The sequence below is a fragment of the Dermacentor andersoni genome, chromosome 1 (assembly GCF_023375885.2).
Source record: "Dermacentor andersoni chromosome 1, qqDerAnde1_hic_scaffold, whole genome shotgun sequence".
NCBI lineage: Eukaryota > Metazoa > Arthropoda > Arachnida > Ixodida > Ixodidae > Dermacentor > Dermacentor andersoni.
The window spans coordinates 157,531,742-157,559,197 of record NC_092814.1 but is presented as its reverse complement, the minus strand read 5'-3'; the positions used below and the strand labels follow the sequence as shown (position 1 = coordinate 157,559,197).

The 27,456-nt window shown below is 44.3% G+C and overlaps 3 protein-coding genes and 1 long non-coding RNA gene across 10 annotated transcripts in view; 2 read left to right on the top strand and 2 right to left on the bottom strand.

Annotated features, from left to right (window-relative positions):
- The first annotated feature begins 7,574 nt into the window (after positions 1-7,574).
- On the top strand, positions 7,575-10,518 carry RabX6 (RAS oncogene family member RabX6). Of its 2 annotated transcripts, none has more exons than XM_055062663.2 (3): positions 7,575-7,810; positions 8,210-8,405; positions 9,036-10,518. In XM_055062663.2, exons 2-3 carry the CDS (start codon positions 8,226-8,228, stop codon positions 9,468-9,470), a joined length of 615 nt encoding a protein of 204 aa, XP_054918638.1. In that variant the 5' UTR covers positions 7,575-7,810; positions 8,210-8,225; the 3' UTR covers positions 9,471-10,518. The 2 variants fall into 2 exon arrangements, with proteins under 2 accessions (XP_054918638.1, XP_050051306.1); XM_050195349.3 differs by having other exon boundaries at positions 7,575-7,826.
- Positions 10,336-12,116, bottom strand: LOC126547377 (uncharacterized). Its single transcript, XR_007602700.3, has 3 exons — positions 12,026-12,116; positions 11,544-11,597; positions 10,336-11,027 (listed from the first exon to the last, which is right to left on the bottom strand). It is a non-coding gene; the product is annotated as an uncharacterized lncRNA (long non-coding RNA).
- Positions 12,117-12,178: 62 nt separating this feature from the next.
- On the top strand, positions 12,179-26,740 carry LOC126547374 (transcription and mRNA export factor ENY2-like). 3 transcript variants are annotated; one of them, XM_050195353.3, is made up of 5 exons: positions 12,179-12,269; positions 12,650-12,730; positions 22,806-22,876; positions 25,625-25,699; positions 26,385-26,740. In XM_050195353.3, exons 1-5 carry the CDS (start codon positions 12,229-12,231, stop codon positions 26,459-26,461), a joined length of 345 nt encoding a protein of 114 aa, XP_050051310.2. In that variant the 5' UTR covers positions 12,179-12,228; the 3' UTR covers positions 26,462-26,740. The 3 variants fall into 3 exon arrangements, with proteins under 3 accessions (XP_050051310.2, XP_050051311.1, XP_050051309.1); XM_050195354.3 differs by lacking the exon at positions 12,179-12,269 and adding an exon at positions 12,317-12,539; XM_050195352.2 differs by lacking the exon at positions 12,179-12,269 and adding an exon at positions 12,321-12,535.
- LOC126547375 (protein FAN-like) overlaps positions 26,688-27,456 on the bottom strand; it is a 120,165-nt gene continuing 119,396 nt past the window's right edge. For all 4 annotated transcript variants that reach the window (XM_055062659.2, XM_055062661.2, XM_055062660.2 and 1 more), the window contains one exon: positions 26,688-26,991. In XM_055062659.2, coding sequence (XP_054918634.2) covers positions 26,894-26,991 — 98 coding nt within the window. In that variant the 3' untranslated portion in view covers positions 26,688-26,893. The remainder of the gene's footprint in view (positions 26,992-27,456) is intronic.

The following is a 27,456-nucleotide window of genomic DNA, read 5'->3' as shown; positions in this document are numbered from 1 at the left end:
CAGGTTGCCATTTTCCCTCAAGAGAAAAGTTTATAACAGCTGTGTCTTACCAGTACTCACGTACGGGGCAGAAACCTGGAGGCTTATGAAAAGGGTTCTACTTAAATTGAGGACGACGTAACGAGCTATGGAAAGAAGAATGGTGGGGGTAACGTTAAGGGGGGGATAAGAGGAAAGCAGATTGGGTGAGGGAACAAACGCGAGTTAATGTCATCTTAGTTGAAATTAAGAAAAAGAAATGGGGATGGGCAAGGCATGTAATGAGGAGGGAAGATAGCCGTCGATCATTAGTGGTTACGGACTGGATTTCAAGAGAAGGGAAGCGTAGTAGGGGGCGGCAGAAAGTTAGGTGGGCGGATGAGATTAAGAAGTTTGCAGGGACAACATGGCCACAATTAGTACATGACCGGAGTAGTTGGAGAAGTATGGGAGAGGCCTTTGCCCTGCAGTGGGCATAACCAGGCTGATGATGATGATGATATATATGTATATATATATATATATATATATATATATATATATATATATATATATATACACATTGTGTGTGTGTGTGTGTGTGTGTGAGTGTGTCTGTGTGCGTGTGTGCGTGTGTGTGTGTGTGGCCGGGGGGGGGGGGGGGTCAGATGGTATGCCACGTGCCAGTTGACATTTCAGTTGACTTTGACAGGGTCTTTGACAACGTCCGACATCAACGGATCTTTCTGAAACTTGCTCACTTAGATCTTTCTTTCATTTTAGATTGAATTCGTTTGTGTATGCTAAAAATCGTTCCTCTGCTAGAAGGTCAGTTCTTTCGTAAGCATGGTCCAGGAGCCCGTTATTTTCCTAATTTGTATTAAACATCTACGCTCTAATATCACTTCTAACATCTGCTCGCAGACGATTGTGTGGTTTATCATCCGATCTCTAACAATGATGACTCCCGATCACAAGAGGGTCTATATACAAGATCCTCGCCTGTCGTAACGAATGCTAATGTCACTGAACACTAATAAAACATTGCTTGTTTCTTTTACTCGCGGAAAGCATTTCCTACCGCGGAAGCGGCATCTGCAACGCCGGAATATCTTCTGTCTACGCATGCAAGCACCTTGGCGTCACGCTTTCAAGTAAATTTTCTTGGCCCTCTGGTGTAACAAATGTTACTAACGAAGCTAATCCCACGCTTGATTACTTTCGACGATACTTGCGCTTTGCTCACTTCTCTGTAAAATTACTAGCCTATACAGTGTGTCCCAGCTAACGTTTGCCAAGCTGGTCAATGAAAAACAAAAGAATATATATATACATATAAACACATGGTGCAAGTCACAATTATAAAACCTACAGTGGTCGGACGTCAGACGTGTGACGACCGTACACCGTATATTTTATGATTGTATCTTGCACCATGTTCTTAAATATCCTTCTTTTTTTCATTTAACAGCTGGCTAACGTTAGATGAGACACAGACGTCGGCCCCATACCCAGAGACATCTTCAGTCGCCTCAGGGTCGACCCAATCCCGAAGAACATGCACCCGGAGTATCACACCAAACGGAGACAACAGGCCCGGGCCAAAGCACTCCAGAAACACTATGCAAACCACGAGGAGGCGATCTACATAGACGTAGCCGAACTCGGAGAACGCGACGCTTTGTCCACAGGGGTAGTAGGAAACGACCTCGAACCCATCACCGCGGTCACCATTTTTGGAAGGCACGCGGAAGAAGCGGAAGAAGCCGCGATAGCAATAGCTATCACAAATACCGCAGCCAAAATAATTTTCTGTGACTCCAAGACGGCAGTGCGTAATTTTGCCAAAGGCAGAACCCACGAACCGGCGCTACAAATTCTAAAGAAAGTACATTTCACGCCCCACCAGATCAATATCACCTGGATCACTGCGCACTCGTCCCATCCCGTGAACGAAGCGGCTCACAATTTCGCCCGAGGACTCGTCAACCGGGCAGTGAGCCAACCGATCCTGCGAGGAGCAAAATAGCGCATGATAACCTACCACGAAATTACGCAATACTATGAAAACGAAAGACTCGAGTACCCACCCCCTGACAATTCCTTAACCAAAAACCAGAAGGCGACGTGGAGGCAACTCCAAACGCATACCTTCCCCAACCTGTACAAACTATCCATAGTCTACCCAGGGATACACTCCCCCGAATGTACGCTATGCGAGGCCGACAAAGCCGATTTAGCACACATCTTGCACGGATGTCCTGAGCTCAAACCTAGAGCCGAATGGCAGCTATCCAACAGAGAGCAGTGGGGGGCTGCGGTAACCAGCTCGGAACCCGCGGTTCAACTGCGGGCCGTGACCTGAACTTTAGAAGTCGCCGTAAGGCACGGTCTGACGGCCACCTCACGAAGTCATCATGACTTCCCACATCTAATCTCATAAATAATTTATTGATTGATTGATTGATTGATTATTTGATTGATTTTTGATTGATTCGAACCTACGCGAGATCACCAGCGCATCACTACAAGGCTATACGATAGTCGAGGCTGAAGAAGCGGCCGTCGCTCTAGCAGCAGCGGAGGGATATCGGTCTAAACGGTCTCTAACAATCCTTATAGACTCACAAACGGCGTGCCGCAACTACCTACGCGGCAGAATAGGGCATGGAGCGCTCCGCATACTCCGCTCCGGAGACCACATAACACAACGACAACAAAAAGAACCAATTAGGCATACGATAGTATGGACGCCGGGACACACGGGAGTGGCAGGGAACCAAGAGGCGGACAGGGTAGCTCGAGGGTACACTTATTACCGAGCATCCAAAGTAGGCGACCTCGAGGGGACCGAACCTGTACCCTGTTGGATCTGGAGGACAATCCCAATTGCTGTCCCCCCGATATTGGACCTTGCCGTTGGGTGCTGGAGTTGGCCGAGGTTGAGGAGGACTTTGAGACGAAAACTGGAGGTTTATTTACATTATTTACAGTGAGAGTACAAAGAAATTAACAGTCATAAAGTCATTACGTGCCGGCAGCAACTCGGACGCTGCGGCCCGTGGCAAGCTTGAAAGAGATAAATAAAGGAATGCTCTCTTGCTGCTCCCGGTCTCTGGCTTTTAACCCTTTCGGTGTCTCGAAGTCACGTCACGTTCGGCCAATGGGCGAGCCCGCTCAGGTGGCGTCATTTTCGGCCAATGGTAGGCGCCCGTGCGATTGTGTCATACCCGGCGCAGAGGGTCGCTCATTGGGCTTCAATTGTCCGAGGGCTTACTTCTCTCTGTGGTATTGCCTTCCTGGCTTGCAACTGCCTTCACAAAGGCGGATGGGGGGATTGCTGCCAGGGCTTCACGGTGCATTACAGCCGTCATGCCTCGGGACCCACGTTACCTGGAACCGTGCCAGGCTCCCGCTACACTTTCGGGAAGAGTCAAGCAGTGAATAGCTCCACCTGCGGCGCACGAGGTGGGGGACGCCAACTTGTTTGGACGTGCGGCGCCTCGGGAACGTGGTGATGTGCTTCTGCGCTCCTTAATTAGCTGTGACGCGATTCCATGTGGTCTGGTGAACTCGAAGTTGGCTCAGGAAAAGTTCCCGTTTCTAACAACCCCAAGACTATTCGGCGATACTAAATTACTACAAAGGCTGCAGAAAGCGGTATCCACCACCGCACAACTCCCTTAGCAGAGAGGACTCTGTCGCATGGAGGCAGCTACAAACGGGCTCGTACCCGAACCTAAACGTACTCAGCAAAATGTATCCCACACAATACAATGACAAATGCCCCTGGTGCCACGAAACACCCACGCTGTATCACATAACGTGGGCATGCCAGAAGATAGACGTGGTACCCGTTATACCAAACCCGAGTGGCGAGCAATGGGAGGGAGTGCTCTCCAGTGATCGCCAGGTCGACCAAGAAGGTCTGATTCGGCGAGCACAACTGGCAGCAGCATCCAGCGGAGCCCTGGACTAAGGGCAACCGACCGTTGTGCTAGAAGATGGATGAAGCCATCTGAAGACCGCAAAAGACCAGCGAATCTAGAGCTAATAAAGTTTTTCACTCACTCACACTCTGTTGACGAATTAAAGTTTTTACCACCACCACCACCACCACCATGAGACACAGGGTATATAGCATCTTCTCTTGCAGTGCAATGTGTGTTTTAGTGTTTTTCTTGTGAATTTTACTTAATATTACCAGCCTTGCTATTCTCAAAGTCAATTGTACTTTTTGTATATATGCCTATTTGTAATTTGCGCTTGTTTCTCTGTACCTATCGATTGTAAGAAGGGGGTGGGGGGCAGGGGCATAACTTTGAAGTATACTCTGTGCATGTCGTCAAATTTCTGTGCATACTACAATTGATGGATCTGGAACTGGCCTGTGGCTGAGGATCAGGTGAAATGTATGAAAAATATATGCACTGTGTATTTAAACATTGCACAAATTAATTATTCAAATACCGCGTGAATTTGCGCGAATGTGTAAATCAAGAAAAAGTCCTTGGTCCTGTCTAAGTTAGAATACGCATGCTCTGTTTGGGACACACACCATTCTAACACAACACACTTGAAGCAATTCAGAACTATGCAGCTCGATATACTTAGTCAGTTTATTCCCGTATCACAACAGTGTAAGCAAACTTATATCGCAAGTATAATTATTACCAACCTAGACATAAGTCATCTTATATTTAGGTTGTGCTATTGCCACAAATTCTACCATTTCTCTTTTAGCTTGCCTTGCTAATTTTTCCAGCTCACAGTTTGTCCTGCCGCATAAACCATGCGCCAAATTAGCTGTCTTCTTTCCGCTTGCGCCAGACTGCCGCTTCTCTGCGCTCATCTTTTCTGTAGACTGCGCGATACTGGAATGATTTTCCCCAAGACACTGAGCTCTAATCCGATCCACAGGGTTTCAACGCTGCTATCGAATCTAGCCACTCCCGTCTACAAATCTGGTGTTGGAATCTCAGCGCTGACACCCGTTGTTGCAAATGGGTCGCAAGCCCCAAGGGTAGCGTTGGCCTGGCGGCCTGGGGCACAACTGGAAGCATCCGAAGGTCCCGGCAAAGCATGAGTCGACTGGTAACAGAACAACTTGTTTATTCTAGCATCGCAAAAGAGCGGGCGGTCAGGTCGACCGAAGTGGAGAGACAGGAGAGCACGTAACTCAGCGGAAGAAATCGGAGCCTCTCTCTTGGCGTCCGGGGGCAGCTGCTTTTATATCCTCGCAGTTGAGGGGAAGAAGGAACGCCTCGTCAGAGGCGCACGTGATGCGGGGCACGGACAGGCTGAGAGACATGTTGAGACGAGTGTAGTGACGCATCCGCCGAGCCGGCGCCGGTCAGACCTCCTCGCTTCACACTTGGGGAGCTCCTCTCCCCGGCTGCCGCGCTTTGACAAGCGTGGGCACCACCATGCACACACACACACACGCACACTTGAAGACACGTGGCACTGAAACATGCCTGGACGCGCGTGGCGGGGAGGCGTATCGGCGGCGCTGAACGGGCCAAAATGTCCGCCGCTTTGAACGAAGCCCCGGCGTCCGTTGCATCCGCGCAGGCTATACCGCGCGTCGTAGGCGAAACGTAACACTGGTAACAAGTCTGACCTCTCTAACTACAGGCCAATTTCAAGAGGGTCGCCACTACTTTTTGCGGTACCAAGGACAATGGTGGCGACTCAACGATGCTTGTGCGACGAATGAAGTTATTTCAATGCTGATTATAGCTATCTAATTTTCATCTGGCATCTATAGAGCATAAACCACAACATCATTTATATGTGCGTGATTGATTCAGACATATATGTATCTATTGTAAGGTACGCACTATGGGCCCTATAACGTAAAACTATTCCAATATGTTTCTATTCCAATCTGCTGACGTCAAATTTGCGTAACCACCAACGCAAGCACCGGGCGGTCACCCGCCGGGTTGTCTGAACAGACCAATCAAACGCTCTCCTCGTTCATGGGAGGTAACTTTTGTTTGCTTGAAAAACGAATAACATTGCCTACACTGAGCGGCTTGTCGTATCTAATTGGCTGACAAGAGGCGAGGAGAACGCTCAAGTGGAGAGGGATTCGATGGGGCCGAGCCACTGCACTGAAAGTCGATAAGCGGATGAAGAGGGTGGTGCCGGCGTCTACGATTGGTCGGCTTTCCCTTAGTTAGCTTGCGGTGGCTGGTCGAAAATCGCGGCGGCATGCAACGGAAGCTCAAGAATGACGCTAAAACGGACCCTCAGCAAAGAAGAATAGGCAGAATGAGGGGGTAAACGTGCCGAAAGTGCTCGAAAACGTTACACAGCCACGCAAGAAGGTTTATTATACGCAAATACACCCATGCTCTCCGGCAGGTGCGAGTAGCCAGCGTCTGAGTGACCGGCGGCAGCTATCTTCTATCCCTTTCGGAATGGGGCAGCCTGCGGCTATTCCGAAGAAAATTCCGTTTTGTTCGGCATATTAATGCATCTTTATCGCGTACACGTCACTTTGACGCGGTGAGTTCTTGCGGTTTTGTGACGTCGCGTGACAGGCAGGTGAAGTGGGTGCAGCCCGAAAACTTTTTACCAATAGCCGAGGGCTAATAGCGAAAAGGGGTCGAATCAGAAATAACTGTTTTTATTTTTGCTGTCAAATCATGCATAATCAGTGTGTACACATCATATCAGATGGGGAGGTATCGTGGTGTTCGTGACGTCGCGTGACAGACAGGTGAAGTGGGGGTGGTCGAAAAAAGTTTTTGACCAATCGTGGAGGGCTGATAGCAGAATTGGAATAGAAAAGTTTGGAATAGTTTTACGTTATAGCACCCTATGTTAGTATCTAGTTACATTTCGACAAGTGCACACATGTACGTACATCTAAACTACGTAGCGTAGGCACTCTATTGACGTTACAGCGTACGTGCCATGCAGCGAGTGACGTTGTATTCACAAAAAGCCCGATGCTCGCTGGAGGTGCTAGGGTTTCAGGAAGAACAGTAAGGAAAAAAATGTTTGCGTTAAATACCTGCGCATAAAAAGCGCGGGAAAGAATGGGTCAATATTTATATAATATAATGAGGCGTGTATCGAAGTAATCATGTGAAACTGGTGTTGGTGTCGCTTTGTCAGTATAAACGTTAATGCTACACATAATTTCTTTTCAACATCTTAAACCAGTTATGAACCGCATTAAATGTACGCTTCACATGGCGATATATATCACGTAGCTACCTTAATTAAAAAAAAGAAAGCTTTTAGCCTAATTTTTATTTAAACGACTTAATTTCGAATGTTGAAACAACTGAAATAGTCGCCACTGTGAAATCATTCTGAAACCACTCGAATATCTCATCTTTACGTTTTAGAATTTCCGATCAGTTAATTCAGCGTTCGTGATGGCTTCGAGGGACAGTAAGCGATACAACAGTCTACGAATGAATGAAGTGGATTCCAGCAAACTCACAAACCCGTTAGCCATCTATCTGAGTAACAGTATTCTTTACCAACTAACTCTTTACTTCTGAATAATTTGGCTTGGCTCTCAAATTATCAATATCAAATTGCGCGCCCAGAAAGCACGTGATCTTGCTTTGATCACCGGCCACAGATGGCGCCAGCGTGCAGATTATGGCATTAGAAAAGCGCAGTGTCGCCGTAGCTTTGCGTTCTACGTAAAAATGTTACTTTGCCAAATCGCGAACCCAAACTGCTTGACATTCACAACTAGAACCCACTGATTTCATTTCTGCGTTTGTATGTTCACCGCTGAGTTTTTGGTGCACTCTGACTTCCGTACTGCTATACTTAATATTGCCTCATGGTCGTTCACAATCACAGCTGAAAACACGACGTAAGGCGGCTTTTCTGTAAGTATGTTAATGTTGTCGCAGCGTTAAACGTTAAATTTTAAATGGTGTTACAGGGTTACAATTCGAGCGAATTGGACTTGAGTGCGTGAAACGTATTCGAGAGGAAGAAGTTTAAAAGTAGTAAAGGCCGCCCTCGTGGCTTCACAAAAGGGTCTATTTCATACCTTATTGAGACATCAGCGCCAACCACATTGCTCGTTGTCGTCTGTCCTTGTATTGCAAATACTAGAGTGAATGCTCCGAAAGAATGAGGATAGGCTTCTCTTTTAGGAGTTATTTATGTGATTTCAGTGACGTTTGCGCCTTTGATCTCGGTTTGCCACCGTTCGTATGCCTCCAAACATGCGTCGCATTTCATGGTCATATATATTTTCTTTCAGATCTTAACTATCAACAATGGCATCAACAAAGCTGCCTGAGCAGAAGGTGATTCTCTGTGGAGAATACGGCGTTGGGAAAAGTTCACTGTTTCGTAGGTTCACTACTAACACTTTTGTGGCTAGCAACGATCGAAGCTCGACGCTTGGTCTAGACCATTTTGACAAAGTCTATAAGGTTGCAGGACGCGACCTCAAGGTAAGCTTCGAGTTCGTGCATTGTTTGCGAGCCTCACCTGTTTTCCTGTTATTGGACAGACATACTAGTGCTTTATGCAATGCAGTTTCTCTGTCCGCTGAGCGAGACTGCACTGTGAAGCGCATAGCAAACTGACATTTTATTTGCACATCTGTGCGCGTGTTCCAGTAATGATCACATTCCTAAGTGACACAGTAAGGCCAGATGCATGGGAAAGAGTAGACGCTGGTGTCTGATTTGTGCCACTACTTGTGGCGACATTTTAATTTCTAAGGTGCCTTGTTTCCAAATGTTTGATTGCACAGCAAGTTCTTGAATTCGTCAAATAAATAAAGTCAAGGGCAACTTATTAATGTTGCTGCCCATAACAAAGGTGTTAACTATTAGTAGAACTGGTTGGCAGTATTTTGCAATGAAGTGCTGGAATTTTGACAGCATTTGAGAAATATTGCAATACAATGTTAGAATTTGGAGCTCGAATTTTGACAGCATTTGATAAATATTGCAATACATTGTTAGTACTCAGAGTACAGCATGCAGTACTCTCTGACAAGAGTAGGCATGCCATCACTGCACATTCCTTATACATACCTTTATGAACTATACTTTCTGATTTGTGAATGACTGTAGCTGCAGCTCTGGGACACAGGGGGCATGGAGCGTGTGGCATCCGTCACGTCCAGCTACTACAAGTTTGCCGAGGCAGCCGTGTTGGTGTTTAGCCTGGACAATCCTGACTCTTTCAACATCTTGTCACAGCATCTGCTAGACATCGTAAGCTATGCTGAGAATGCAAAGATATTTCTCTGTGGAAACAAAGTTGACTTAGTAGGCCGCATTTATGTCTCGGAAGCAGATATAGAAGCCTTCTGTGAGCAGTGCCACAACCTCATCAGTGGGGTTTACCGCACATCATGTAAAACTGGTCAAGGCATCGAGGAGATGTTCACAGACATTGCGCGGCAGCTGGTTATGTCTTGCAGAGTGAAAGATTTGGATGACGTGGCCAAAGACTCTTTCAAGGTCACCCAGCCAGAAGAAACACAGGAATCATGTAGTTGCTAGGCGTGAAGGATCAGCACAATGGAGATAAAGAAATGTGAAATGACAGCTGTGGCTTGAGAGTAAATCGAAGTCCACCAACCCTATCTGCTTTCTGCTACATAGGACAATTACCAATGTTCAAGTTTTCTTGTTTAACTTAATGAAAATGGTGCATTTTTTCATGCCTGTTAGTGATCGTGGCTGTTTTTGTGTAGCTCACAAATGTGCTATTTGCTGTGAACTGTAGGAGCATTTGTTTTTACATAAGGCAATTTTTGGCCCTTGCACAAGCCATATTTTAGCATGCTCGAATCACTTTCATCATACTGTGAATTATGACCATTGCTCTTTTGACAAGCTATTCAATGCTGGTACATTTTCGTGTGAGCTGTCTTGTTTGGTCATGCATGGCTGTCAAAGGCCGTTTGTGTCATTGTGGGTCAGTTTGCCAGTTCTTTTTCTGCAACTTTACAAACTTTTAAGCTCGCAGAAATAGATTGTACATTTATTTAAGAGTTTTATAGTTACCAAGGTTGTGCAAACACTTTCAAAGCGTATTGCTAGTTTACAGAGCAGCCTAATAGGACTTAACATGCATCTAGACTATGTGGCATGTTGCACAGCCACTTGGCTCAAAGTTTGTTTGGAACCATTTCATTCTGGCTTTTTGCCAGATCAATTAGTAGTGCAAGAAAGCTTGTAGTAAAAATGTTGTTCAGCCATCTGCTGATTGTGCGCATGTTTTTTGTGCACTGAGGCAGAGGGAACAAAGTGCCAAACATTGTGTATGTGGACATTGTAGAGAAGCTTATGTTTTTTTAGGTAGTGTCTAGAACTGTTTCTTTTTTTTCATTGTCAGTGAAATGCTGTACTAATTGACAAAATGTTACAAAACCAATCGTCGTATGCCTTTATTACAGTTGTGCTATGTACATATCATGCAATTTCGTATCAGACATTCAACAGACGCATCTTGCAAAACAGGGAGCCTTCGTGGCACCAAGCACTGTACATCTTATTGTTGGGTATCATTTTCAGGTTTTGCTAATAAAGTGCTTATAACAGTAAAGTCGCTGTGTGTTTGTCTTTTGATGCACAAATTACATTTCAAGCAGTCTAGCAATATTTTTGAAGAACCTAAATTTTTCAGATTTCAGTAATTTGGGCACATTAGCTCGCAGTAAGCAAGCCCTGACCTCAAAAAGCGCCGTTAAATGCCTACTCCAGGTGACGAGAACTTTTTTGTATAGGCAGCTACAGTAGAAAATGCAAGTCACTATGCATCATAAATATTGCGACGCAAACATGTTGACAAAACAAATTAATTTTCTGCAATTGACGTAGCTGCAGTAAAGGCAGGGGTCATATGTGATACGTCTATTGTAGACTTAAGTTCCCATGTAACACAAGAACATGAAATGCAAATGCATAGACTGCATCCAGTGCAGCACATTAAGAAGTTGGAACCAGAGCTATACAAATATTGGAATGTTAGACACCAGGGGGAGACTTCCTGTACTGATCAGCAAAGTCCTTTATCTTTCGCCAAAGTTCTTGTGGCTCATCAACACGGGGCACCTGCAATGACGGCGACAAAGTTAGTATATGCTATCCACACGCACACACACACACAAAAATCCAGTCTGGGACCCGCAGATGTGCATTGTTGACCCTACTCTTTGCATACGGCCGTGTCTTGCGCCCACAGACAACCTAAGTACTGTCCATGTTTGCAAACTAACCACTTCGGTCGGCCATCTTCACTAATGAAGAGGTTGATTGTGAACAAAAGGATCTCATAAAGCTCACGTGACAATAAGAGGTTTCGTAAATGTGCACTCTAAATACAATAATGAAAACACCAACCTTGAATAAATGAATAGCACGTTTATTACGATAAGGGCCCAGTTGTATTTCGTGGCCAACTACACATGCACAGTTGAAGTTATTGTAGCCCCTTTATTGAACAGTTTATCTAACTTTCTCGGGCAACCGGCCATATAGCATACTGGAGAAGGCAGGCAGGCGCACATGCATAATCGTAGTGCCGCATGCAGCACTGCCCCTCCATGGCCCTTCTGTGTTTGTACGAACCTGATAGTTCTGTGCTACATAAACGCCCGCGTAGACTCCAGCGCCGAAAGAAATCTGCAAGCATACCAATAGGATCAGAAGGCTGCAGTCACAGGCGTTGCTCGCACAGTAAGGCGCATTTGTCGATCACTTGGGAAACACATATCTAAAGGCATGACATATGTATTGGTAAAAGTTTGTAATAGGTCATGTTCCAATCACCGCTGACGAGATCAAAATTACACCGTAAAGTAGCGCCCCCGCCCCCTTCCCGATCCGATACAAACAGAAGGAAACATAAGTAAAGCTACAAGTTGTACGATAACTTTTTAAAATAAATTAATTACAGTATCCGGCATATTTCTTTAACGACGTACAAAATAAGTGTCATAAATCGGTGAATTGATTTCAAGGTCGTAAAGCTACGCCGCGCAGTGTGCATGTGCACGCTGCACCAAGACATTTGAGTGCGCGTGCAACGCCACGCACGCGCTGATACTCACAATAAATTTCAACATGTCCGCAGCTGCGCTGTGTCCGTTCTTGCTGTAGGATAGTGCTGCGCTCGCCGTTGAGTGATAAGCCACAGCAGGCTGTTACACGCAGAAAAGGCCCTGTATAGACCAAGCACGCTTCGTTGCAGCTATACAAATCGCCCAGGGCGACAGGTTTCAGCCTTTGATTGTGCTAACAGTACGCGCGCAGTATGGTATTCGGCATTGCGCAACGGCCGCCCGCAATTATTGGGTGAGTATAATATGCTTCTGTTCCTGTACTGATAAAACTAGACGCAGGACACAGTTATATGAACTAATACGATGGACAGGATTAGAATACGACAATACGTGGGAAATTCGTTATCTGATGAACCGCACAGCCGCAGAGCATTGCGGGCATTTTATTCCGGTTCCTGCGGCAGTATATAGCGCTGATATTTTGCGTAGAAATCTCCCCGAGGATAATCGAGTACCGACGTATGTCGAATCCATTGCCTGCTGGAAGGTTATGGGCGAGTAAGTACGTAACTTTTTGTCCTCTGGTGTGCAGCAGTCCGATTGACAACTAACTATGAATCAATGCGAAGCGCGGACGAATAACCGTCATTCTTGGCAATCTTTGTGTTTCAGGCCTATTGACCGACAACAGAGAGTGTATCAAATGAAAGCCAGCATAAACCAAAGGCTCATAGAAAGCGGAGAGCGAGATCGGTGAGTTTTACTGCGCCGTAGGCGCGCTACAGACATGCACACACGATGCCTCTGTCCGCTGCGTCTCTGTGTGCATGTGCTGTTAGGGTATCCGCACGGTGTTGTCATTCGTCGTCTTTTTTTTTGTGTGTGTGTGTGTGTGTCTTATTACTGTCGACCATATCAACACAAAGTTGCAAGCAAATTTACCGAAAAATTTTGTTACCCGAACGCAGCATTTCTAGAAACTGGCACACTGGTTGTTTTCCGTGTTGTTGGTGCCGGTTAAGGTTGCAGCAGGTACTAGCGTCGTGGTTGAAACCGATAAAAACCGAAGAATGGCACGCATAATAGTCTCGCCAGATTCTGTATTAACAGAGTGTACGTGCAGTCTTTTCATCGGGTATTAGGTTAGCCAGCGGTAACGCGTGGACGAATATTTAAAAAAGTGTATCTGCGCTTTTTTGCACTCATAAGTATCTCTTGCTGAAAGGTAGTTGAAGTTATTTTTCCTTTTTTTTATCTTCATTGAATAGGTGAAATTAAACTAATTATTTCTATTTTGTAAATGCGCCAGTTGCTACGTTCTTGTGGCACATACTTTTTCAACCGTGCTTAACTCGATATTTGCGCAGTGCTTGTTCCCACATCGTTAAGCACATCCATTTAATTGCGTTACGAGAGTACTATGTTGGGCGAGTTGGCGCACAGTTAATCCGACGTACTGTAGCACAGTGTATAAACCCGTGATATAAAGGAGACAGAAAGAACGCCACTTTCTCGCGCTTTTTTTTCCCCTTCTAGTTTTATACTTTGCGCCTTGGCACCTTCACAAGTCCATATGAAAAAAAATAAAAAATAAAGGTGCTTGCTAAGAAAGGTGCTTGCTACAACTGTTGCTATTTATCCGCCGATAAAAAGTGAAAAAGGCCATCACATGTTAGCGAATGGTTGTTGCGTAAATAAAAGGGTTAGCTTTCTTATGTATATAGTCACTGAAAAACGGTATTATTTTGCAGCGAGTGAAAAAGAGAAACATTTGCTGAGAAATATTTGCTAAACTCTGCGTATTTTGCAGTGTCACTGAAGGAAGCAAAAAAACATTTGTATGCACCATTTCTTGTCCTAACATGCCGGTATTTTTCTACCTATGAATGAAACTTGAAATTGAGGACTGGAGTCCAGGCATGCCAGTGCAAAATTTCCAGTGTATTTGCCAATTTCAATTCGTATGTCTGAATTGCGAATAAGTTCACTTTTTTTCAAAGAGTTTCCCTGCACACGACATTAGGTAGATGAGTCGAAGCTTGCTGATGTTACGGGGCTTGCCCGGTTTTGGAATGAGGGCAACTTTGGCTTCCTTCCATTCTTTGGGAAGGACGCCGTCCTCTGCCCAGACCACGTTGTTAAAGAATTTGGTCAAGCTCCTTAGCGTGTCATCACTTAGATTGCAAATCTTTGTGTTCGTGACCTAATCTGCCCCTGGAGCCGTGTTTTTCCTGAACGAATGTACTGCTGCATAAGCCTCTTCAAAGGTTATGGGGGTGTCCAGTTCTGGTTGGTTCTGACCTTTGTAAACGGGTTTGGTGGATTGCCTAGTCGGAACGGTTCCTGCGTGTAGTCTGTCATGTCAGCTCTGCAAAGGTTGTGCAGGTCTGGCTCTCAAACCACACAGAACTAAACAACATGTTGCCCTTCAACATGTTCAGTTTCCGAACCCACATGTCGGCGCAGGACATTTTTCTACTACTTAAGTACGAGGTCCTGCACCCCAACAGAGAGTCGGAGAATAAATTTTTATTTGCATTGGATATCAAAAAGGCCTTAGACACCGTTTCCCACCACGCTATTTTGGAGGGACTGGAAGTGGTAAACTGCGGAGCACAAATTTATAACTATGTGTGCTCATTCCTTAGTGACTGCACGGTCACAATCTGATTGGGCTCCACGAGGTCCGACACCTTCAGCTGTCCCAACAGAGGCACTCCTTTATACTCTCTCCACTGTTATTTAATGTGGCGATGAGAAAGCTAGCCCTGGAGCTGGATAAACACTTGAATCTTGGCTGTGCGATATATACTGATGACATCACGCTCTGGGCTCACCATGGGTCCTGTGGGGACAAGCAAGAAACTCTTCAAAAGGCTATAGATGTAGTCATGGAATATGCAAAGGCGGCGAACATGGCATGACCCGAGAAATTGGAACTCATTCAGGTGTGTGAAATACGCAAAGAAGGGCTTTAAAAAATGCGCAAAAGAGGACTGGGTGCCAATCACTCCGACTCTCGAAGGGGTGCCGATTTGAGAAGTGGAGACACTCAGAATATTAAGGATGTGGATACAGTAGAACGCTGGAACATCCCACACCCTTCAAAAACTAAAGGGGATAACAGGAAACGTGGCCAGAATGATACAGAGAGTGGCAAGAAGCAGAGACGTCCTAACTGAGGGAGAGACCATCAGCCTGGTCCATGCATACGTAGTTGGCCACATCACGTACGCCTTTCCATATCGGGCTTTGACAAACCAAGAGATAATACAGGTAAACACAATAATCGGAAAAGCCTTCGAAGCCGCCCTTGGCCTTCCCGAATGTGCTAGCATAGAACGATTCGAGGGAGTAGGTCTGCACAATAGTTTTGGCGAGTACGCAGTCACAACGTTATATGCTCAGAAAGAATGACTTTGTTCAACTTGCGGCAGAGAAGTATTGGCGAGGCTAGGCTTTACCCTGAGACTCCAGTATTGCGGAGAGGAACCGGCACAGATAGACCGCAACATTCGATCGTACATTGCAGTGGCCCCAATTCCCCAAAACAGGCATTCCAAGTACCAATCCGGACGACGCAGAGCATGGGCATATTACACGAGTGTATTACACGGATGCTAGTCGAACCAGCTCCGACACCTTCACCGTAGTCTCTATGTGTCAGAACAACATAATAATGGCATCTTTCAAATCCGCCTCGTCATTCGTGGCAGAGGCTGCAGCCATTGCCTTGGCCATTCAGGACGCCGAGTGCCAAACCAATTTGCCTGTTGTATTATCTGACTTGTAAGTGGCTTGCCGCCTGTTTCTAAATGGGATGGCAGCCCACTCAATAATCAAAATTTTAGGCAATCAACTAGACTGGCACCTCACTATCATAAGGTGTCTGGCACATGCGGGACTGGCAGGAAACGCGAGGGCAGATCGTAGTGCCCGAGGATTAAACGTCCGAGCAATGGCATGGCCCAGCGATGACCTTCCATCGAATTTTCGTGACATCCTCTTACAGCAAAGTGAGGAGCAGAGACGTTTTGGACATCCTTACTTGAATTTAAACAACCAACAGGAGAGGGACTGGCGTCGTATTCACATGAATACATATCCCTACTTGCACCACCTATACAGAATACACCCCATGAGGTTCACTTACGAGTGCCCGTGGTGCATAGACACACCCACACTAAAACACATCGTACAGTTCCCCCAAGAGGCCTTCACACGTAGACAGTCCCATAATACACAAACATCCACTAATGAGAAATAGGCAGTAGGAGGCATGGCTTGTGGACAAGGGCCGGGAGAGCCAATTGGATCTTCTGGACCAAGCCCAGCCAGCCACTTATGCCAGTGGGGCCCTGGGATAAGGGCCCCAACCATCATGCCTTATTTATTTTCATTAGGTTTTGACTTGCTCACTCACTTTTTTCAGTGAGCCTGTGGTCCATATACTTTTGCTCACAGGTGTACATTCTTTCCTTGTACTATAGTCTCTTAAGTACCCTTGATTTTGAACTGTATTCCAAGGATATATACATTGCACATTCTGGCTGTCTTCTGCTCCATCAGTCAGTTATTCTCCTACAGTGTGGTTGCCACAGATGCAACACAATCTATGGAAAAAGCAAGAGTTCATATATTTTTTCTAAGCTTAATTGGTCTTTTGCCCTTCGTTTTCCTGTCTATAAACCAATATTTATTGCTCAATTCCCGACTGTTGTCTTGGGCCCGAGTCCACAGCCTGTTAACACAATCATTGCAGTTTACTACCTCTCAGTTTGCATAAACCTGGCCTTGAACAATCTGAATAATATGAACTTGGTTTGTATGACCAATTTGCTCTATTCCACCTGTTTTGTACACTCGTAACATCCCTGCCAACTCTCCCGAATTTTTGCATGATGTTTGCAAATCTGGGCTTGTTCTATTATTTTATAGTTGTTGCGTCAGGTTTTACAAAAAAGTTCTGTTTCTACAAAAGTTTTAAAGGTGTTGAAAGAGGGGTGGCCCGAGATTGCATGGCTGTGCAAGGTGCCATATAAAACTCTGGGCCCACAGTAGGATAGTTCAGCACAATGCATTGGCGGGCTAGTTAGCGCGAATCCATAGTTACTTTGTTTAGCACAAAACAACAGACACCAGAAAGACGACAGGACAAGTGCCTTGTCCTGTTTTTCTTGTTTCTTGTGTTTTGCACTAAACAAAGTAATTATGGATTTGCACCAGCTCGTGCCATGTAGGCATGGCCATTCTGTGTACTTTTCAGTGCCTGTGGCTGAGGTTCCACAGAGTTGCAGTGATAATGCCGAGAATCCTGGCAATTTGTGACAGTTAACGTGAATGCAAAGGGATATTTAGTACTGCAAAAAATATTTGAACAGAGTTTCGCTCACGATTCTCTGGAAATACTGTTTGAAGTTTTCTAATAATGAAAGGACTCCAGAAAGACATTTACTTCAAAAAAGACAACTTTCTGAAGCAGATGAAATAGGCAACATCAATGTAGCTGGAAAAAAAAATAAAAAAATTGACTTCCCTTCCACTACTGTGAAGAGGGGTGCAAGTGAAGCTCGGGATCCGAGGCTGTTCATTGTTGTAACGCCTCGACTTCGCGCTCCCTCATGGCAAGGTCGGCACATAGACGACGAGCTCTTTTTAGAGTGAAATCCCAGCGGCATTCATCAAACGCCGCCTTTTCTTCGACCGAATGCACGACGTGCGACCCACTCCCGCTCCTTCAATGCAGCCTGCTCTTCAGCAGAACGAACCAAACGCAGCCTCCCCATCTGGCAGTCGGGCCTGAACTGGTGGAAAACGGCGGGCATGAGGCGAGCGAACATGCGAAAACACTCTTTCCCTTCTCCGTATGGAGGGGACACCTGTGATTGGCTCGCGCCTTACACTGTGTCTACTTCATGCATATAAAACCCTGCTTTAAAGAGCGCGTATGATGAACTGACAGTGGCTGAATTGGTTAGTGTGGTGGTCTCTTGGTGGTTCAAATCCACAGCCCGACAAGCAATTTTTATTTTCGTGCTGTTTGGTTTTTTCGTACGGCAACACCGACTCCAACAAAAGTGAGGCAATACAAGCTTCGCTTGAAAGGTCACTGTGATATAAAAACAAGGTGTTGCTTGGCAGCCTCTGCTCCTGCTTCAGTGGCACAGTTAAAGGTAAATCATTGCTCATAAAGTGCACATGTATCCCTAAAAAAACGTGTATTTTTAGGGCAAATTTTAAATAATAAATCCATGCCAATTCTTGCCACCACTGCACCTCATGTAAAGTTTTTCCCAAACTTGCTTTGTCGTCTTGCATTTTGAATTATTTTTTGCAGTTCAGTATGGCCACAGTGCAATCTGCACTGCTAAATTTATTGAAGCTTCTAGCAGCTCGCTTGCCAGCAGTGCCATGTGCTGCATCATTTTTTTGTTTTTTTTTTAACTATTACATATTTTGTAATCTTGTTGTAATTCCTTACATTTCTTTAAAAAAATTTTGTAATTTGTTTGCAGCCATACTTAATTTCTCATGTGTGGCCAAACCTTCCTGTGGGCGTGTGCCATGTTTTTAAGTACTCAACATTGCCATACTCTTGAAACATTGGACCACTTTAGCAGTCCGTAATGGGGTAAGGTAACTTGATGCATGTTGCTGGGAATTCAAACACTGAAGTGGCAAAAGATTTAGCATACCTTCAACATTGGTTTTTCATGGGTAGTCTGGCATCTCTATGACTAAGTACGGAACCACTCGACTATGCAGCAGAACTGTGTAATTGCATTCTGCTGGCCTGCAAAATGCATTGAAATTGCTTCCATCAGCAAGCTCAGTTTAATCACCTTCGCATGTTCCCCTTAAAAGTGGACCCTGTTAACATTATTACTCTGTCCCACTGTGTGTGTACATAATTTTTAACTTTGTAATAATACAAAGTCCACACTTTTCTACGGGAATGCCATCCTATATGTGCTTTGAAACACAACAGTGTGTAATTAGTAATCATGCAGAGCAAATCCAGATACTGTGAATGCTTTCAAGCATACTGATCATGCATACTTAAGCGTACGTCTCATATCCCTTTCACACTCCAATTAATTACGTTAAAAATTGATTTTTAGTATGGTTCTCACATATTCAGTAGATAGAGGCATCAGCATAGCACAAAAAGACATTTAGAATTTTTCGGTGAGCTTTATTTAAAATACTCCACAAATGCAGATTATGTGCCTCGACCTATAATAATACTTTGGGGAGGAAACAAAATCCAACTGGTCAGATGCAGGGCACATAGAAACAGTGATTTCAGAAACTTGCCCGTCATGTCGTCATTCGCAAAAAGTAAAGTCCATTATGTATGTAAACTGGCACTGTCACCAACCAACCAGGCAGTCTACCATGCATATAGTAAACAATCTTGCAGTGCAGTTAGTTATCTTTAAATGTACACAGTATGTTTTAATTATTTTTACCTCAGTGCTTGCGAAGCACAGTCTTGGCAATAACTTAGGGTGCTGAATGGGGTATTCAAAAAAATAAGGAATTCATTTTTTTTTTTTTCCACTTTCAGTGTAACTTTATGGGATGAGCATTTTAAACACTTTGAACTTAAATGCTGTATGTGCTTTTTGGAGGTAAAGTTCAATGAAGGGTATACTCGGTGCTTGTATTGCACATCATTACAAAATCGGTGTTTCCAAAGTATTGTCATGATGATTGTTTGAGCTGTGAATGAAGAATATAAATTGGCACTTCATGACATCAAAACCCATGTTCTGTTCACACATTATAGCTGTGTAGATCTTAGGTCTGGTTGAAGGTTGCAAGTATCTTGTAGTTTTACAGCAAGTTAAATGAAGCAATCATCCTTATGTAGTTGAATTATGCAAGTTTGGTTCTAGTCGCTCTTTTTGATGTAGCCTAAGAACAGCAAGGGTACTATGCAGCCCTGTGGGACACAGAACTTTACATTCAAATTGACATCCTACTTACTATATAGTCTTGCAGCCACAATGCTTATTGTGCATTTACTTTTTGTCTTAGAAACAGTGGCTCTGCTAGATTTTGTGCATGTGATGTGCAAACACAAAGTTTTCACATTCAGGTGACACAGCTGCAGTTATTTGGGTTTGTGAGCGCTAGCCCACCGTATTTTTCATATAGATGCACTGCAGTTGCTCACATAGACCGTATGCAATGGCGTTGTTAATAGTAGCAATGGCCAATTGGGGCTGCTGGCTTTTTCCCGGCCCCACAGGAATACATGCGACAAATCGGTCTCAAATTTAATTTCTCATTGCACAGCACAAAGTATGCATTTCGTGAGAAAGTGCCTCATACATCGCAGAAGAGCTTGCAGAACAAAGCAGCAGTCATTTCAAACCCGGTATATCTTTAAAATATGGTTCTAGAGGCAGAAGCAATATCCTCAATGTACCCACCTCATTGAAATGCCAGTTGAGTAGCACTTCAAACTTTTTATAGGCATTTCATCTATTTCAACAATGACCAATAATGCGGGCATTTTGTCAACAGCTGCCCAGCACATACCCCAACAACATTTGGCTCATCCGTAGTGAGTCGCACAAATTCGTAATGATACGATGGGAGTTTGCAGGTTGCACAAAATCGTAACAACTGCTTCTAATTATCAGTATATTATTATTCGCCGAGCATTGCACCACGCACAGACACTGCATCGTGAAAGCAATTTTATTCAGCCTTGTTTTTCAAAAACTACTACAAAAACTGCGCAACGAGCTATGGGAAAAAGAATGATGGGTGTAACGTTAAGGGATAAGAAAAGAGCAGATTGGATGAGGGAGCAAACACGAGTTAACGACATGTTAGTTGAAATCAAGAAAAAGAAATGGGCATGGGCAGGACATGTAATGAGGAGGGAAGATAACCGATGGTCATTAGGGGTTACGGACTGGATTCCAAGGGAAGGGAAGCGTAGCAGAGGGCGGCAGAAAGTTAGGTGGGCGGATGAGATTAAGAAGTTTGCAAGGACTACATGGCCACAATTAGTACATGACCGGGGTAGTCGAAGTACGGGAGAGGCCTTTGCCCTGCACTGGGCGTAACCAGGCTGATGATGATGAGATCTTGTCATTGGTGTCGATCTTGCACTTTGAAGATATACACCATGAAAATCAACACTAAGGCATTGACACAGTAAATGAACATTACACTCGCCGTGGTTACTTAGTGGCTAGGCTGTGGTGTTGGGCTGCTAAGCACGAGGCCATGGGAGCGAATCCTGGTAATGAACATTGCCCAAGACACAGCGACAAGAATGTTGTACGAGTCATGCGGAAAAACTAGCAAGGAAAATTCACTGCACTTGGCGCGCTGAGCATGCAATATTCCGACAAGAAAATGCAAAATGTAAAAATAGTGTGTATATCGAAAGTGCACTGAATATGCACAGCCACAAACATGTTCTGTTCTTGCACGCTTATGAACTGTCAAAACGGTGCACAGGATGATTTATTTCTTCGTTACAATTCGACAGGAGCTTGGCGTACTCTTGGGTCATCTTGCACGTCTTCGTTGGTTATGAGCCAGAACGCATGAACAAAAGCTGCTCGCCTTGTTTGTCCCCTCTTGGTGCCGTACATATCTTTGTCGCATTTGTGTGATCATTGTCGATAGCAAAATTCTTCCCTTGGTGCAGACTTCCCTGGGAGTTAGTTTGATCAGGATTTATGTGGTTTGATCATTTGATTTCTTCATACTGCTCCAAGGGCTCCAAATACTTTAAACTACTTCAAACGTTGTGGATACTTTCATTGGCTGACGTCTGTCGTGAGGTGTTGGAGAGAGAACCACTCTGACCTTCACTTTAATTCTTGCATTGTTACTGTAGCAACAACAAAAAAGTTCATGTGGGTGGAGGCATGCTCTTTGCAGAGAAGTGAAAAGCGGTAGAGAACAAAGCTTGTCTTGTGCCCATGGTGTTTTTCTTTGCTTGCCGTCACGCTGGCCTGCCGCCGGCTGTTTCGATGAGCGCTGCCCAATGACCGAAACGAATTTTGGAGCATTGCATCCACATGTGATGCTAATAAAGAATATTAGAAAATTTTCTTATCACCAAAAGCAGGCTTCAAGCGATTCTTTCTGAGCTTTAGGCAATACTCCTGAAAGTAGCTTCTCTTTTGTTGTTGCGGTTCCTTTATTTTTTGCACAAAAGTCTGATGTAAAAAGTGTGCAGATATTGGATGTGTATATTTAAGTCACTATGTTTGAAGCTAACCTGCTATGCTTTCTGCATTGTAAGTAAAAGTAAATTGCCAAACAAGACGAGGTCTAACAAACTGTAGCAGCTGACAAAGGCTACAATGGCACAGCCCTGTACACCCTTTCACTGTTTACAAACATAGGCGCTGGAAGACTTCCGGTTTTGCTCACTGACAGTAGCCCGCTGAATGTAGTGTGGAAGAAAGGCATTGGCGGCAATATTGAGTACCGGGAGTGCATTAAAATCTCTGCCCGCAGATTTTCAACACTTTTCCTCTGTACATAACGACAGTTTTGCCAGTCAAGGTTGCCGTAAGTTGTACAAAAATTTTATGTACTATTCTTGTGGTGTAATGCCATGGTCTTTTACCCTCAAAACTTAAAAATGTGCTTTGTGTTCCGGTGCAGTAAAATGGTAAGGGCCATGACAGGAAGTTTCTTGGGGCCGTGCTCTCGCTGCTGTTATCGCGCAAGTGAAACTGTCTATTGCTGTAAGAAAAGCCAAATAATGCAAAAGCATTCTTTGAATCTTGTACAGACTTGCATTTGAGAGATCTCATTTGAACACCCGTGTTCTTGTTCCTAGGTTAAAGGAGTTGCTGAGGACGAGACTAATAGAATGCGGTTGGAAGGACCAGTTGAAAGCATACTGCAAAGGTTAGTGATGCTTTTGTAAACTGTAAGTGTGCGTTTGGTAAGAACTACGGTGCATATATATATATTTTGTACACAGTGGCACAGTGGCTAAGTCATGTAAGGGAGACTAAATCATGCTAGATTGGCAACTACATTCCTCGAGAGTAGCAAATAGGTGGCCCCTTGGTACACCATAGAATGCCATAGCCATAAGTGTGAAAGATGGACTGTGATTCCACCTTTGAATACCTGAAGCAGTCTTGTGTTACATTGAAGAGTTTGACACCCTGTGATGGCTTGTTAATTCTTGATCATTAAAAAAGCATCATGCATCATTTAAAGCAAGGGTTGTAGGCATTCATTGCACAAAAAATAATTGATTCGACATCCCGGCCCTGCGCAAGTGGATGTCCAGCGACCCTGTTGAAAACCACCACTACGACTGCTGAAGGGGGTATGCAATGCTTCATTGCTTTAGCGTAATGGGAGTAATGGTAATTTTGACAGCATGCCGCCGGTGGTCGTATTGCTGCTCCTCGGGAGTCCTAATTATGCGTTGCCTACCCATAGTGGTAATGCAACAACAATGAAATCAGTTGCTAGGCTGGTTCTTTTAAATACGAAAAGCTAGTGACTTCACTCCCCACATCGCAAGCTTCTGTCGCCGCGGCAGCTTGCGCAACAGTGATCTTCACCGGGAAACGGATGCAGGGAGTGCTACTTGCTTCGCATTATCAGGAGCGCCTTTTCAATTGTGTGGTTCGGATGCTTGTTCTTTATTGAAATGAATGCTGTTCTGGATGTTGTATGCATGATTCCAAAGAATGTATGCACTTTTCGCTTCACTTTGCTTAGTGCTTAAAGCCTGCTTCACCTCGGCCGTGGGTCGGCCCGGTATTGCACTATCTCCGGGATCAGCCCATATTTTTGGCCACGGATGCAGACATGAAAAATGTCGACCGAGAGGCTAACAGGTTCGCTGTGAAAGAGCAGGACCCAAAACTGAGACAAAGTACTAAAAAGGCTGTCTTGTCACACGACGACATCATTGGCGGTGCACTTCCAGCATGAAATTCAATGCAACTCGACCTGTTTAGGTAATGGCTTTCCAGAAGTATAATCTACCTGGTTGGTATTTTTGCCTTTAGTGTCCCTCCACAAATTGTAGCTTGAATGGATGAACCCCTTCCCTACTAAGGACAAGCCAGGCTCGTTGAGATTTGTACTGTTCCTACAGAGGAATCGGCTTGGCCCACCCAAACTAAAACCTGCTAATACAAGTTCGACTTCATTGCGTGCTAGTTGGTTTGGCCTCGCTGCATGCGTACATATTTTCGATCTTGCAGGACAGGTTACATTACAGCAGCACATTTTTGTACTTGGACCCAGCTTTTCAAAATGGAGTCTTCGTGTTGTAGAGGCACAGATTGATAAGAACTCCCGACCTCGCAAGAAAGATGCAAATCCTCGGCTTGTTGCCTGCAACTCCCAAGTACATTATCTGCCAACTGCTTAAAAAGAAAGTAAAAAAAAAAGGAAACCAAATAAAGAGGTGCTTTGTGTGCTCAAAACTATCCTCAGGTGATCAAAAGAGAAGCTCTCGAAAGAAAACCAGGACCGGATGTGAAGACTGTGGCTTGGCACTGTACAACACAGAGGCCAGCATTTATAACTGTCAAAGCTGTTATATGGGCGTTCACTTAAGTGACAGTATTGCTCTATTTTAATGCATAGAACACACCTTTTCAGCTAACCTTGGAATTTTACTTTAAAGCTCTGCAATGAAGTAGTTAAGCAAACTTTATTAATTTTTAAAAGCTTTTTTTATGAATAAGCAGTTTCAGAAGTGAATTTCCTTGCATATATGTCTGTCTGAGCGAATAAAAAAAGTCATTTTTTGCATTTGTGTGCTCAGTAACGCAAGGGTTAACACAACATCCATTTTTTTTCATCCATTTGTTTGAGGATTGTGCACTGTAGGAAATGTAGAGGCATTAAGTAGCTTTTTGATTGCTGTATTTTAGGGCCCATATTAGAACAGCGGTATTGCAGTTTGTGCAACTTCAAAAGAGCCATCTGTTATGTTCAATGACAGGAATTCGTTTCACTCACGACTTTGAAACGGGCGCACACACCTGTGCCCACGTTATTCTTGACGCTGTTGTGATGCAGAGCAGCTCACTGCAATGACTTGTGAAGGGATCCAATTCTTTGTCGCGCACTGACAGGTGAGCTTTGAGAGGCAACACAATAAGAGGCATGCGCAGGTAGTGAACCTTTGATGTAAAGATACCAAGTGAAGTGGGCAAGTACTTGTGGCGCGTTTGGCACCGCGAGTTTCGGAAAGGTGAATTCTTTTTTTTTTACATATAACCTAAGAAGTAGCCTTTCTATCCTCATTGTTTTTGCCTCCTGCGTTGCTTTCTTGCAATATGGACATTAAAGCCAGTTAAGTTAGTGAATGGATAGTGATGGCTACTTGAGCATGTAGTGTCAGCCATGCTAAAGAAAGCATCCTCGCATCTCTATTTCCGTCAAAATAGGTCGCCTGATATACCTTGCAGCTCGGTAATTAAGATACTGATTGAAGATCAGCCGTGCAGGTTGCGTATGCCTGGCTGCAAAGCAGAACTGGCTATCCACCTCAGTCATTGTAAATATCCATTAGAATATATTTTTAAAACCAAAAACAAAGGATGCTGGCCAACTTTAAATCCAGTGTGTTCATGCCAGTGATTTTGGAGTGACATGGTGTAACTTCCATTACAGAAATCATCAGAGAAAAGGGCGTAGAAAACGTGTCTGTCGATGACCTTATTGCAGCAGTCACCCCTAGAGGAAGAGGTGAGTGTAAAGTAGTTTGAATTGAAGTAGTTATTTTAAGGCAGAAATAGAGCAGGTTGCGGCCTTGGCTTCATTGTAAGATATTTTCTTCCAATGGCAACTCTGTGTTTGTGTAATCTTGATGTCATCATTCATTGTGCTGTGTTCTTTCGTGTTTCAATAATGAACGAAGTGAGACCATTTCTTTAGTCTACTTCTCCAGTGTAGACAGTAAGTACATCACTGAAATGCATAATAGTCATGAGCAAGAAAGAGTTCTCTTATGTTGTCCTTGAGTGCTTATATTTTTGCCAGCAGTACCAGGCACTGTTGGAGGGGAAACAACCTTCCATATTGCCATGGCTAGGTATATTAGCACACACACATGTGCAAGTACCAAAGGAAGTGTATGGTATGACACCCACCACATAGCTTAGGATCACACCTGCTGTGGTGGCTACTATGGTGGTGCACTGCTGTGTTTTGCACATTCGGATAGCAAACATTTTTTTCTTGGTATTCATATGTCTTGTGTGCATGAATTTTGCATTTCCTTATCATGACTAAAACGCTGTGCTGAGTCTGAGTGGCTGTTCTTGCCATCACAGCTTTGAGATGACTTAGCCTAAATGTATGCAAAGTCTTTTTAACACATTCCTGGAAAGCATGATTGGCACTGTAAGTCTGAAAACTTGTGTTATTGCAGCTACTGTGCCAGACATCATCAAACGTGAACTCCTTCACCAGATCAAGAATTTCCTAATGGATCAAGGAGGTAGTTGACTCCATGGCTCAAGATCGCCCACGTAAAAATGCGCTTGATTGCGCAACTTGTGGCTTAGGACAAGCCACGTCGGAATGCGCTTGATTGCGCTTCATGCGCAGCTTTTATCACAAGACTAATGGAGAACATTATTCGTTGACGCATGCGTGAAGCTGTATGATAAACTTACGTTTATGTGAGGATTGAGTGCTGTTTATTATGTTAAGTGTTTTATATGAACAAGAATAAAATTCATAAAAAATTTATTCTGCCCAGACAGCGGGCAACACTGGTAAAAAGGGGTGTATATGTATATTTTCTCAAAATGTCAAATACTGTACAGCAAGCAAGTAGTAAGCTTTCCTGTGTGCCTTAATTCCCAGAAATACACATGGCATGCAGCTGCAGTGCTGTACAGACAGTTTTTTGCATCGCAAACATAAGGACAGCTATCAGGGTTCTCCAGACTGCCATACCACCACTTTTCCATCACTTCCACCTGTTGCAATAAGGCTTCCATCGTCGGACACGTGGATGCAAGTCACAGGTCCTGTAAACAGACGTAGATGAAATACAGCAAGACATACTTAGTGACACTCCTCCTTTATATATGGGCATTTCATTTCAACCATTAAATAAGTTGCACTTGTATATTGTATATTCGAGCTGAAATACACCTATATTCTGATACAGCTGTACGTATGATTCTTTGCTATCCATCAGTAGAACTTTGAAAATAGGACTTCAAGAAAGCAATGCCCTACGGCTAAACAAGTATTTGAGCAATCCTGTTCAGAATTTACTATACCATCTCTAAAAGGCTGTCGGGACTGCTACGTAGCAGTGTTCATGACCCACGGTAAGCTACAGGGTTTGAAACTGCATGCTATAAAAGAGCATCGGTCCGTTTGCATCAAAGCATCGTAGGACAAACCAAACCCACGGAATGAGTAGACAAGAGCTTAAAAAGTTTCCAGTTATGAAAAATAGTTCGTTTTCAGCAAAAATTAATTTG